Source organism: Paramormyrops kingsleyae, chromosome 1 (genome assembly GCF_048594095.1).
Source record: "Paramormyrops kingsleyae isolate MSU_618 chromosome 1, PKINGS_0.4, whole genome shotgun sequence".
In the NCBI taxonomy this organism is placed as follows: domain Eukaryota; kingdom Metazoa; phylum Chordata; class Actinopteri; order Osteoglossiformes; family Mormyridae; genus Paramormyrops; species Paramormyrops kingsleyae.
The window spans coordinates 17,625,900-17,640,100 of record NC_132797.1 but is presented as its reverse complement, the minus strand read 5'-3'; the positions used below and the strand labels follow the sequence as shown (position 1 = coordinate 17,640,100).

At 43.2% G+C, this 14,201-nt stretch overlaps 1 protein-coding gene across 3 annotated transcripts; it reads right to left on the bottom strand.

The window, feature by feature from the left end:
- Positions 1–371: 371 nt before the first annotated feature.
- On the bottom strand, positions 372–12,676 carry LOC111847022 (optineurin-like). Of its 3 annotated transcripts, none has more exons than XM_023817844.2 (14): positions 12,520–12,676; positions 11,825–12,021; positions 9,529–9,734; positions 9,100–9,258; positions 7,312–7,379; positions 7,097–7,228; positions 5,363–5,507; positions 4,938–5,053; positions 4,424–4,573; positions 3,737–3,821; positions 3,119–3,271; positions 2,810–2,952; positions 2,513–2,601; positions 372–1,670 (listed from the first exon to the last, which is right to left on the bottom strand). In XM_023817844.2, exons 2-14 carry the CDS (start codon positions 11,970–11,972, stop codon positions 1,549–1,551), a joined length of 1,716 nt encoding a protein of 571 aa, XP_023673612.1. In that variant the 5' UTR covers positions 11,973–12,021; positions 12,520–12,676; the 3' UTR covers positions 372–1,548. The 3 variants fall into 3 exon arrangements, with proteins under 3 accessions (XP_023673612.1, XP_023673611.1, XP_023673613.1); XM_023817843.2 differs by lacking the exon at positions 12,520–12,676 and adding an exon at positions 12,348–12,499; XM_023817845.2 differs by lacking the exon at positions 12,520–12,676 and adding an exon at positions 12,348–12,499 and having other exon boundaries at positions 7,312–7,376.
- Between the last annotated feature and the right edge of the window lie 1,525 nt (positions 12,677–14,201).

The following is a 14,201-nucleotide window of genomic DNA, read 5'->3' as shown; positions in this document are numbered from 1 at the left end:
GGCTAAATATTTAGCTAATGGGTGGGATACCGCCCATCTATTAGTATTACAGACGAGAAGACTTGTTTTCTTCTCACCTTTTCTCGGAAAAACATGCTTTGCTTGACTCAGCATGATTATAGCCCTGCTGTTAGCTGATGTCCCCTCAATTTAACCCGTGCTTCGGCTGAACGTCCACTACCACCCCACCTCATCTCTGTCTAGTCCTGTCTTACCGATGCCCGCCGCTACCCCAATTCTATCGACTTTCACCCCAGGTTCTTCCTCTCATACCTGTCACACAGCTGTGTTCGCTTTTCTGGCCAGAATGAGTCTTATCCGAGTGCAACAAGAAATGGAAGGCACTATTACAAGTGTAAATACACTGCAGCAACAGTGAAGTCGTTTGTTTTATTGTTGTTCAAGCAATATGCAAGTTACAATGAAATAACCTCTATTTCTAGTTTGTCCCAGTAATTTCTCAAATCAAAATTAGTTGAAGCGGCTTTAAAAATCGAAATGAACAGAATTTACATTTTTAAATTACATTGTATATAGTCTTTTGAACACCTATGCCTTTGTTAAGGTAAATCAGTATTGGTTTGACTAAGAATTAAAACAAAAAAGTCGTTTTAGTAGTTCAAGGCTGAGCAATGAGCCGCACTGCAAACTACACTATCAGAAATGCTGTCACAGCTGAGGGTGGTTGTTGGGCATGCAGTGAGTATAGTCCTTGGTTACAGCATATCATTTGTCTGGAGGTGATGGGGAAAAGGCATGTATTCCCTACACCATTCAGCAAGCTGAGGGCAAATTTATGGTTGATTCACAGTACAGTAATATGTTGCCCCTTTACTGGAACACTGGGAACATTAAGGTGCAAAGTAGCATAATTAACAGCAAATGGGACAGCTATCCGTCACAAGGCACTCGCACACAGTGATTTATTAATTCCAACAGACAACTAGCAACTCAGAACTTCCAAAGGCCTGTCCTTGCAGAGGAAAGAAAAACATTTTCATTACAAATGACATTTTTATGTGTTTCTAAATAAAAACTGAAAGGGGGGGGGGAAATAAATTCCCAAATCCAACCATTGTCTTGACTATATTCTATTAGGTTCTTTAAATTTTATTTTGTGCTTAAATACCTTGAATTATTTTATCAGGGCAAGTGTGTCCTGCATTCTAAGGAATTTGCAGGTTATTTTCCCTGTTATAAAAGAAGAATCTACATATATAGCTAACAAATTATAAGTATAAAATCATGTGATACAGGAATACAGGTGCAAGACAGTTATACCTTTGGGCTGTGGGACCAAACGACTACACTTTCGATGTAATGCTGTGTCCCGTATGCCTGACATAGACAGTAATGGTGCTCTTACACAAACACTCCTCTGGTTTGATGGATGGAATCCCACCAACTAGCCTGTACACAATATGTGACCCACACAAATATTCTGGCAACACGCTGCTTCATTTGGGCAGTATATATTACTTCAGCTACTGTACTTATATGTTAAGTGCTTAAAGTTATCAGTGGAGGGAAGCACAAGCGGGCAGGCGCTCAGATGATGCAGTCCATGATGTGGATCTGCAGGGTGTCGAGGTCGGGGAGGATTTCGTTACACTTGGGACAGGCGTGCTCTGGGATGTTCACCTGCTGCTGCCAGTCTCTGCCCTCGGCACCTGAGGACAACAAGGCAAGGTCTGCTTCACCCCAGGGCTCGTTCACCACTGCTCCACTGAACCACGCCTATGAACCACGTAGAATAAATAATGCAAGGGATTGCACTACCCCTAATGCCTTGAGCATACTTCACTTTTCTGCATCCATTTTCGGGCTGAATATGGTCATGCACGTGGAACCTTGTGTTTTTGACCAAGAGAGGGCAGATGTATTGCAACAATCAAATACAAGCTGCCAAGTGTAATGAAATGGGTAAACTTTTTATGAACAGTTTTTAAAGTTGTTGGTCTAGGCTTTGGCAGTAATGAAGTTATACAGCATACCACGGTATTTTGAAATTCCTTAGCCCCTGCTCGATGAATTTCATTACCAAGATTTTAAAAAGCCAGAATAGTGCTGCTTTTAAAATACCATATATCTTGGTATAATGTCTGGGCGGTATGAAAAATTAGATATGCGGCTACATCCGACCCTCCTCGTACAACTGCTCACCATCACTACAACAACACATATTCTTCCTCTACACTTTTGTCGTTGACTGATGATCTGTGAAAGTCAGTGCTGCCACCTACTGGAAATACCAAAATAATTATCTTGTACGTGCGCCGTTGATGCATACAGACATGCATGGCTACACGTGCACCAACTGCAGCTGTCTGCTACAAACCTGTTATTACAAAATTTATATTGCTTCTCCCCATGAGTGACCAAAAGTGCATGTGGAGACGCGAAGCATGAATGTGCCTTCAGTGGGACCCACTGAGCCTCCGTGCCAACCATAGGGCCATCCTGGCTAAGTACAGCGTCTTTATCTTATTGATGGGTCCACACAGGATCATACCTCTGGGCCCCTGCTGGTTGTGTAGAGCGCCCCCATGTGGGCTGGCCCCCCGTGACACATGTCGCCGCTGCATCGCATTCAGGGACTGCCTGGAATAATAAACAAACAGAGTAGCTGGAACACTGCCTGGTACCAAGGGACAAACCACTGGACCACAATGCTCCTGAAAATCACCAAACATTGAAATCTTCTATAGTTTACTGCCCCATTAGTCTCTGTTGAAGAAACCTTATTCCTTAAAAAGGGCCTCGTCAAGATCACATGATTTGTGTGGCTCTGGCAGATGATTGGCTGTACCTGCCTAGGGACTCCACCTCCTCCTGAAGCTGACTGTTCTGCTTCATCAGGAACTCCAGCTGCGTAGCCAGGCGCTCCTTTTCTTCGTGGATCTTCTCTCGGGCTGCTCTCTCTGCATAGAAGTCTGAAGAGTACACCTCGGCCTTCAAAAGCCAGGAGGACAGGTCACCAGGTGCCCTCACTTTGAACTTCGCCTATACCTCCTTTACATTCTGGAAAATGTTCTGCATCTACTACAATCCAGACCCAAGACACAAGAAATTAGCTCGATTCAAGGCCGGCTCCCAGGTGACTGTGCTTGGAGATTACCTGTGCCTGGAACACAGATATGGTGTCAAGCTCCTTCTCCTTCTTGAAGAGATCCTGCTTCATCTCATCAATCTGTTGCTGCTTCGCGGCCAGGGCCTGCTCTGCAGCGGACAGCCTGGCCTGGAGCTCACACACTTCCTCCGTGGTGAGGGGCTGCAGTGACGGTGCAGAACACACACATGGTACTGCTTTGCACATACGCCCACACCATAGTCAAGAGCAACGCAAGGACTCCACCCTTACAAGGCGACAAGCACATTAGGGATCTCTGCCTCTGTCCAGATGTTCATGGGTACAAATCCCACAGCAGGCAAAGTAATCATATATCTATAAAGGTTCTTAATCCCAACTGCTCCAAAAACACTGTCAGACTCCTCCCTCTAACCCCAAACTTTACTCACTTGTACGTCACTCTGGACAAAATAATAAATTAAGTAAATCCATAACCAGCCCTATCCGGTGTCCCTGGAGTATTTTGGAGGTGGGGTTAAGGGTGAAATACCTTAATTATACCATACAGTATCCAGACACAGTGCCTCTCAACTGTATTTAAATAAAAACAAAACAAACTTTCCCATCTAAAGACAGCTAGTTAGCTGGAGGACAGGAAAGCATTACCTGCTTTTTCTTCCTCTCTTCCTTCATCTCATTGTAGTCTTCAAAAAGCTTGGTGTAGGCCTCTTTTAACTGAGCTAGGTTCTTCCTGCAAAGAGATAAGTCTCCTTTTGGTCAACAGGATAATTTAGAGATGTGTGGAAAGCCATTTGGAGAGAGGCGTTTCCACATGGGACGATCCCTGTGTGGGCCTGGGAAACACTTGGCAGAACCTCCCCAACAGCATGGATTTGCAGTGGCAAACAGCATCAATCCCTACAGAATTCATGTAGCCAATTCTCATTTATGGTAGTGTAGGGGACATTTAAATGAGATACAGTTCAATTAAAAAATAAATAAATAAATAAAAATGGTCAATGTAACTGAGTACGCAAGGAAGGGTAAACCATGAACAGTCTGATGGTCCAATGAAAGTCAGTGAGTCAACTGGAGTAGCTTTTAGACAGGGGACAATGTGTGACCCATAGCCCTGGGCTACAAAGGAAAGTATGAAGCTGCCCCATTAGAAGCACTGTGTGTTTCATAATCAGACCTTTTGGTCATGATCTTCCACACATGACGGAAAACACCCCATTATGTAAGACTGATGGATCATCCACCTCTCAACTTATTGGGGTTTTTGGTCATGATCTTCCATAGATGACTAAAAACACATAAATGTCCATTATGCAAGACTGAATGACCAGTTACCTCTCATCTTCTGCCTTCTTTTGTTCCAACTTGACAAGGGACTGCGTGCTCTCCAGCTGCAATTTCAGCCTCTCATTCTCCTCCTGAACCTGGTGCTTCTCCACCAGCTGGGCCCTCAGCATGGCCCGGTCCTGCTCCACGTCCCTGTACCTGCATGAAGTGACTCAGTGGGTAGCACTGCAGTCTCACACCTCTACGTCTGGAGGATAAACTCAAAACTCAGCATGACTCACTGGATAAACATCTAGGAAGGATGGATGAAAACAGTGTTTCCCAACTTGGTCCTCAGGGACCCCCATCCAGTCCACATTTTTGCTCCCTCCCATCTCCCTGCCAGACAGTTCACATTTTTGCACCCTCCCAGCTCCATATCAGAGAGCAAAAACGTGGACTGTCTGGGGATCTGCTAGAACCGGATTGGGAAACACTGGATTCAATCACCTTTTACTTAATGACTTTTATGTAACTAATTTCTCCCTGTGGGCCCTGCCTGGTGCCACCTCCGCTCCTGTACCTGTCCTGCAGGTTCTTCTTCATGTCCTCAGCACTATCTAATTTGCCCTGTGCTTGCTGCAGGTCCTTAAACAGTGTCATCATCTGCCCCTTCAGACTTTCCACCTCATTGGTGGCCTAAAAGGTACAAAGAGAGAGAAGTTAGGCCCAGTTCAATCACTTGATAATATTTGAGTTTTTCACCGAGTTATTAATTTAACATTGTTGTCCTACTATTTGTACATGACATAATACCTACTACATGCTACTGATGACAAATTAATCAGTCCCATTAGCTTCAGTCAGGAATTTCACCCTTGGGGTATCAATAAATAACATCCTATCCTGTCCTATCCTATTCTGACCATAAAAACCAAAATGTTCACATAAGGTCACCTTTAATAATAAAGTTTATCAATCTATTGACCAGTGACAAGCCAGACGTACCTGTTCCTTATCATCAGGAGGCCGCTGCTGGTTTAGTACGTCATTTTCACGCAGAGGTTCTCCTGTCAATGGATTCATCTCCTCCATCACTAAGGACGTCTGACTTTCGGCATTCCTTCCTGCTGGCATGGGTGGCTCTGACAGTCTGATTTAAAGAATTTTACACACAACACTTTGTATGCAAGTGTCTCCATTAACACCTTTCCACATTCGTGCTATTCCAGCCAGTGTCGGTTTAGGGAATTCGCTTTTGTGGGCTTCACAGTGTCACTGTAGGCAATGCTAAGCAGCGGATGCATTATCTGAGGCAGCCGTGGAAATGAAAGAACTCGTGTGTGCTTCAGAAAACCTTCAACAGAACTACTGTGCGATCAGTGCTTTCTGGGAGCATCACTGTCTGGTGTGGCGGCTGCGGCTCCGAGGACCACAGAGCCCTGCAGTGGGTGATACGGTGCACAGAGAGAATCACCAGGACAAAACTGCCTGCCCTACAGGACATCTACATCCAGGGATGTAGGTCCAGGGCATCAAGCATTACCAAAGACACTCAGCAGCCGTGCTATTAATCGCTGCAGTGGCTGTGCTTAGGCAGGCACCTCCGGAGCCTTATGGCCGGGACTGAGAGGCTGAGGAGAAGCTTCTGCCCCCAGGACATTAGGATGATTAACACCACCAAGTAAAGTGAGCTACAACTGCAACCTGCATTTATTTTCTCCTATTTATTTATTATTTTGTATCTTTACTTGTACATGTTTCTACATTTTTAGCACTCATTTTTAAAATAGTATTTAATTTTGTTATCCTTATACCTTGAAGTAGCTGCAATTTCAGTTCTCTTCTGCTGTACCACTACATTCATGTTTGTGACAAATAAAAGTCTTACACCTTAAATAAACATGTACAGAGCTCTCCCAGGCCCACTAAGAGTCTGGCTAGTCCGCATCCTCACAAGCTCCGCAGGTGACGTTCTAGGTAGTAGAGGTTACAAGTAAATATCTAAATAAGTTCTGTGTTTCCACAGCTTAACATACCTTCATTTGAACTTCTATTTGTTTTCATAAACCAGACAAATCCATCAAGCCCTAACAAAACAGGACATTATTTTGCTTTAAGCGGCTGACCTAATTACTCTAGTAAAAGTCCCCTCTTTATGTAAACACACAGCATATTTTGAAAAATAATCGGTCATTCTAAAAAGCATTATCCCCAGGGATCACCGCGCTCCAGCTCCCCCTACAGGTAAAGGTCCGTTCAGCCCGTCGTTCCCCACACAACTCATCAGCCCTCCATGTGCCCTGAAGCACCACACCCACTCCTTTCTACCCGCTGCCATCAGGCCCTGCAATGCCATGACGTGTCAGCCCCCAGCCCCCACCCCCAGCCCCCACCTCCCACCCCCAGCCGGAACACGTCTGCACACCATTTCATTTTAAAACAGAGACAGCAGTGGACATAACCATGTATTACCACATACACGTAGCATGTTTATCATACGTATATCTCCCCTTAACTATGTGTTTCTCTCTTTGTTCTCGCACAATATAGTTTGTAATATGTATGTTGTCTTTGCATGTTGTCTTGAGTTTTTGTTTGTTTGTCCTGTGCACTGTGTGTGCCTTTATTGCTCCATCCATCATCCATCCATTCAACCTTCCTTCCATCCATCATCATCCTTCCTTCCTTCCTTCCATCCACCCATCCACTCTCAAGGGAGCAGACAGGCGTTGCTCCTACCTCTCCTTCATCACCTGGAGCTCCAGCTCCAGCCTCTCCACCTTCTGGGTCTCTTTTCTCAGGGACTGCAGTAGCTGCCTGACTGTGATCTCCTCGGACTCCAGGCGGGACGCCGTCATGTCAAACTGGGGCCTGTGTGGGGAAGTGGCTTTCAGCAGCGTGCACACGCCTCAGCGCCTCCTCCTGCCTGCCAGGCACAGATTTCAGGTGCTTACGAGCTGGGTCCGGCTGGGTCTTTCTGGGCACCTGGAAGGCCTGTTGCCACATCAACTTCTCCTTTCTGCTGAAACCGGGTAATGACACATTAATGTGGAGTTACTCTGAATATGAAACGCAAGAGTCCCAAATTTAAGCTTTAATACTGCTAATGTTTGGTCAACGTACCTAACAGATCTTTATTTGTAAGAAAAGTGATTTACTGTAAAAATAAATCAGGAATGGGTGTGTAGTAACTCATAATGTAACACAAACATATAATGTAATACTAATACTGGGCTATTTTCATCTATCTCCTCCATTTACACACAGACCTCACCTCCCCAGACCAACCTCCATTTACACACAGACCTCACCTCCCCAGACCAACCTCCATTTACACACAGACCTCACCTCCCCAGACCAACCTCCATTTACACACAGACCTCACCTCCCCAGACCAACCTCCATTTACACACAGACCTCACCTCCCCAGACCAACCTCCATTTACACACAGACCTCACCTCCCCAGACCAACCTCCATTTACACACAGACCTCACCTCCCCAGACCAACCTCCATTTACACACAGACCTCACCTCCACAGACCAACCTCACATTTCACAGAAAGATGCACATTTTAAAAAAGAAACTAAGAACATGCACAACAAAAATGACATAACATTATTATCATAGTAACTGAAACTGCATTGTGACAGTCTATATGCCTAAAAGTGTGTTTTATAAAAGGCTAGGCATTGATGAGTGGGGACAATATAATAAAATATTTCACTTTAAGTTCTACTTTAGTGATTTGTTTGTATTAGTCCATTTTAATTTTTTCATAGATCTTCAACCAAAAAATTAATTTTTAATTAGAAGTACTTCAGTGATCAAGTGTATGACTTAAGAAGTAAAAAGTTATGTTAAGAACTAATGGTTAAGGAAGTTAGACAACACTTTTCCAAATGAAGGTATTATGTAATTTATCTCTGACTCATACTGGTTACGCCTCCTTTATCTGGCCTGACTGTAGCCAAGGGCTTTCAGTGGTTTCTGGTCAAAGTCTTCAGTGCTGTGGAACAATGTGGACCCACCCCCACAAACAAAATCTTTTCCACGCTAATGCGTTTCGGCTCAATATCTTGCTAGCTTTGTCTTCAGCTTACAAGTGGTTGCCCTAAGCCTTTCCTATAAAAAGCGAAAGTGATGATTCCTTTAATCATGACAGCCATGTTCAACCATGTTGTCCAAAAAGTTTCAAATCCGATTCAGCCCACGGATCATTCTAGTGGAGGAATTACTCAAACTGTACATTATGCAGATCTGTGTAAGTGCCTGGGTTTTATTTTGGAAATTCCTGGACATTATTATACTTGGAAATTGTTACAGGACAATAGCCACTCTAGGGAAGTCACTATCATGAAAGTTTTGCATTTCAATGATAAGGCTTTTCACTCTTATGGTAAGGGCCAAATTCAGTCCAGTTTCTAATGGACGGGGTTGGCCCAAGTACTGCTTGATTCTTAACCAAAACGCTTTCATGTCAACCTCCCTCTACATATTACTGCAGCCCATTAAAAGAGCTAAGCAAATGTAATATAAATGATGCACAACTATCGAACAAATGTCAGGGAACAAATGTGTTTGGATGTTATAGCAATTACTCAGAACCTAGAATGGCAGTTATTGTACATTGTCTTTACATTACATTTATGTGGCACACAGTTTTTCCAAACAGATGCACAAGTGTGGCAAACAGAGTAACACCAACAGAAGTGTGAGCGAATACTGTGCCTGTGACTCACCGCAATCCTGATCTCAATGAAGGAGTCCTCATGGCATCCTTGGCCCATCTTCAGCTGCAGCTCTGAGTTCATGGCCACCAGGTCATTCTTCTCCGCCTGTAGCCTGCTAATCTGTCCCTTCAAGGCCTCCACTTCAGAGCTCTTGCTGACCACCTCACCCTGGGAGCCGCAAACAAGCCGACATCAACCATCGCTTATCAAAGCTTCAGTCAAACTCTCGAGTGTCTCTTAGTTAAGAAGATTGGTCCACACTATGCAATATGCTCATTGCAACAAACCACAGTCAACACAAAGCTTGTTCTAAGGCCCACACTGCATTATAATGCTGACTATGCTACAGTTTGACCAGAATGTACATAAATACAACTCATAGCGCTCACTTCCAAGACTACAGAATGAAGAATGTGGGTAATAGCAAGAGTGTCTCACCCAACCAGGCCCTCCTTCTGTTTTCTCCTCCAGGATCTGCAGCCTGCTCTTCAGCTCCTCATTCTGGCTGGTCAAAGTTATAACGTGCTCCTTGGCCTCCTCTAGTTTACCCTCCAGAAAGTTCTTCTCTTCCTTCTGTTTCTCCTTCCACGCTGACAGTCCCTCAAATCGCTCCTTCATTGTGTAGTTAGTTTGCTTCAGAGCCTCTGCAACGACAAAGGAAGTTGTGAGATATGGTACAGGCAAAGACCGTGGTTAGCACAGCTGTCTCACACATCTGGAGACCAGGGTTTGACTCTCTGCCCTGCTTCCATGTGTGTGAGGTTTGCATGCTCTCCTCGTGTCATCGTGAGGTGTTGTCCAGCTTCCCCCCACAGTCCAAAACCATGTTCAGTTGCCAAATTGTCCACAGGTGCAAATAGGCCTGTAATGGGTTATTCCCAACCTTGTGCCTATAGCTTCCATATCTTAGTTCCCATCTTTCTCGTACGAGGTGAACAGAGACTGCGGCTCATAATTTGCAGAGCCACGATCCAGCCCCATATAAACGTTCAGTTGTGTGCTGCACCTGAAATTCATATTTGTAATAACTGATAGGAGTGTGTGTGTGTGTGTGTATATATTTATTTATAGTGCTTTGACAGATACCTGCATTGTTCACAGTCATAACAATTTAATTTTTAATGACAAATCCAGCATCCTGAGATAAAAGTACAGGAGGTCGCTTTACATTTCCACAGACACTTTCATGCATAATTTATTATGTGATATATACGACAGCATTTTTATTTTTGTTGTCAATCATACACACACACACGTATAATACATATACTGGGAGAATTTTTTATTATGCATTTTAAATATATATATTATATATGGGGGGAGGGGGTCACCATCACATAGGGTTCCCAAGATTTATTAGTAACCTCCTCTACAGGGCTAGACCATTATACCCAATTCCCTGCCTGAGTTTTCATTTTGTCTTCACATCAAAATGGCTACTACAGCGGTACCTCGGATTGCGAGCATAATTCGTTTGCAGGAACGTGCTCGTAATCCAAAGCACTCATATATCAAAGCGAATTTTCCGATTAGAAATAATGGAAACTCAGATGATTCATTCCACAACCCAAAAATATTCATATATTGATAATGATTAATACAAAATATAAAGTAAAAATACATAAAACAAATTAACCTGCACTTTACCTTTGAAAATAATCGTGGATGGTGTGAGGGAGACGAGAGAGAGGAGAAGAGGAAGGTTATTTTGTGGGACGACTTTCACTTTAAATAACGGAATCACTGCTAACTGTTGGCTCACTGGAATCTTTTTCTTTTTGTGCGACTTTAACAAGGAACCTATCCAATGACAGCCACTTTTGCCTCCTTTTCGATTCCGCAGAAATGTGACATTGCATTGTCGTTAAGCAGATTAATCGCTGGCACTGCTACACCCTTATTCGGGTGGTGCTTTTCTACTAAATTTTGACTACACGAGTGAGGGACGCTGACTGAGACGGAGCATGGGAGACAATTACCCACAATCCCGCAGCGTGAGAGAGAGAGAAGTACCATCAGCTCAGTTGTGATCATGTGACGCTCGACAGACAAAGCGTATACGTAATACTCATATTGCAAGACCTTGCTCGTTTATCAAGTTAAAATATATTTTAACATTTTGCTCGTCTTGCAAAACACTCGCAGGCCAAGTTACTCGCAATCCAAGGTTTTACTGTATTTTCTTATTTGCATTAGTGTGCCCTGTGATACGCAGTACTTCTTCGTCTATTGCCCAGGGTACAGTTACCCAGTCCTACCACAGGGATGCTCACAGTATATTACTGCTATGGGGCTTTTCATGAAAAATCCTATTCTGTCTCAAAATCTCCCGCACACACCATGAAGAAACATGTTTTAGCTCACTGCTCTGCCTCCAGTTTTGGCATATATGGTCCTGAACACAAATTCCATTGTATATACCCAGATATACAGCGAATGACAGCGATAATGTAACACTCTGATGCACAATAGTGCAGTATCTGCCTGCCCCCTTCCTGAAGTACCTCCCCCCAGAAAAATAATATTCTATTTTATTCACATTGCATTAGAAAACCTGCTTCCTGTGCTAAGTAAAGCATGTTTTGACAGCTTGTTTTTAATATAGACTAAATGAATATATAATATATTAGCAAGTATATATAATTATAAAAGCTGTGTGATTGTTTATCATCATGCGTGTCAATTTATATATAAAATTATGTAATAAAGAGAAAAATTTCAATCAGCCACTGACCCTTCAAGTCACGATTTTCCTTGATCAGGACAGTCATCTGCAGAAGGGTCTCTTCCAGGGATCCCATGGGTGGAGAAGCCTCCCCCCCAGGCACCTGATGAGGACCCTGGGATATGTCCCCATTCACCACTGGAATGCTGGAGGCCATGGATCAGCAGTAGAGTTCGGGAATCGCAGAAGGACCTCCCTTCCTCAAGCTGAACACAGGAAAACAACAGTTTTTACACAATATAAAAGTCTACAGAATAAAGGGATTAAAATGACAGTTTGACTGTAAAAAAATACTGTGAGTATCCAATAGACAATTTGAGACGTGTCAAATCAAACAGGAATCAAATAGATCAAAGATTCCAGACAAATTAAATATTTCAGAAATCCCTCTCGTATAACACGCTGGTGGAATAAACATTGGTTGGATAATCGTCTCAGAGGCCTAATCTGAAACCCCAGATCTGCACTCATAAGCGATGAATAAAAGAATAAATACCACATAAGAGAATCCAACATACACTAACTAACTTACCGCTTAAAATAACGTTTAGGGGCGAATTGCGAACCAAGCCAGCTACATGACATTCACTCGCTGGATCGGCGTCATCACCTCCGCGCGACAGAAAGCAGATCACTGCTGTACAACTTTCCACTGCTACTGCAGCACCACAGTGCACCCTGGGAGATCGGCGGAATGTACTTACGGGCAGTGACGCACTTCTTTATAGCAGACTAGTTGGAAAACAGAATGAGATATTCAGTTTAACATACAGAGATATAAGCCGAGCATTGAGTTTCCTGTGAGCCTTTCCGGGTCTCCTGCGGGACCAGCTGACGGTGATGTCACCAGTTCGGTTTTTTTCACCGGGATTTCCCCTTATCACACTTATAGTTTCTCCATGACGCTTTCTGTGTGAAATAAGTAATATTCCTAGGCTTGGTTTCATTTTTATGCATTATTTGTAGGAACGGTTACTTCCGGGTTGCAGGCTTTGCATAGACGTAGTTAGACTGTCCCTATTTTTTTATACGTAAGCTATGTTATTATGTGGAATATAACAAAAATATGCCAATTTTAATTATATGCACAATTTTTCCAGAGAGCAGCACTTGCTTATAGCAATATAATAAATCGTTTTTCGCAAAATAGTAATAATTAGGCCTACAATTAAACATCATTTACGGCCAACTGTTTTTGGATTGGTCTGTGCTGATTTTGTGGATTTTATTCTGCTCACATGGATGCCTCGGGTACTTTATTCCCACAAATAGTGATGTTTGCTTGTTTTGGTAACTCAGTTTTGTCATTGGTGCGTGACTGTGAGCATGTTTATTTCAATGGATCACTGCCAAACATTCTTCCCAGTGAAATGAACAGCATCACGGTCACCCGAATTAGATGATCATTAAACCGAAAGTATGTATGTCACTATAGTCAGAATTTTTCGTTTGCAAAATTTTAAAAAAGATACGTTTATTAAGTATGGAGCTTCCAAAGTTTGTCTTAAAATTTAAATCGCAAACAGGTAATAGTTCTAGTAACGTAATCGTGTAGAGAAAAGAAAAAAACACGCAACGTATATGGACTCCATTATTAATAACCTGGTTAGTAACTTCTGTGTAGCACGAGATGGCGCCAGTTCTCATGAATTATAGAAAATGGATGGACTACCTATATGTTTATTTATTTAGCACACGCTTTTGTCCAGAGGTCCAATTCCTCCTAGTGCAAGGCAGGGCTGTCAACTTTGGTCAGCCGGTTGGCGTGAGATTTTCGATTTCAGACAAGTCCGCACACGCATTTACACCTTTGTGACAGTTTTATTCCCTTGTAAATGGTCTGTAGGTTTTGCAAACTACCCCAACGCTTTTGCTTCAGCTAATTTTAGGTTTATAATGTAATAATATAAATTTGCCGTAAGATTTCTTGCACGAGCGTGAGAGTCCGAAAGCGTGAGTGTCACACCAGATGCGTGAGAGTTGGCAGCCCTGGCAAGGGATTTGACTCTTAGATATCTCAGAGGATCTGCCTCAAGAACCTTGGACCCAGAGATGTTCAACGTCCTAGCCTGAGGATCAGCTTTACAAAGCTGCTCAAAGTCTCTGGGTCACAATAACCTGTTTAATAACCAAATAACCAAAATAACCAAATAACCAAACAATAACCAATAACCAAACCAATAACCAATAACAATAACCAAAGTGGGTCACAACTGCTTCAATTCCTCTGTAAGCAGGACGCAGGTCATTAGACCATAGACAGTGTCACTCGCTCACAGATCCCCCTAACAAACGCCTCCTTATCTGCCCCCAGTGCCCTCGCAGGCGTCCTTTTCAGTTCCCGGTGCAGACCGGAGTTGCCATCAAGCCGTGCGCTGTGACTCCT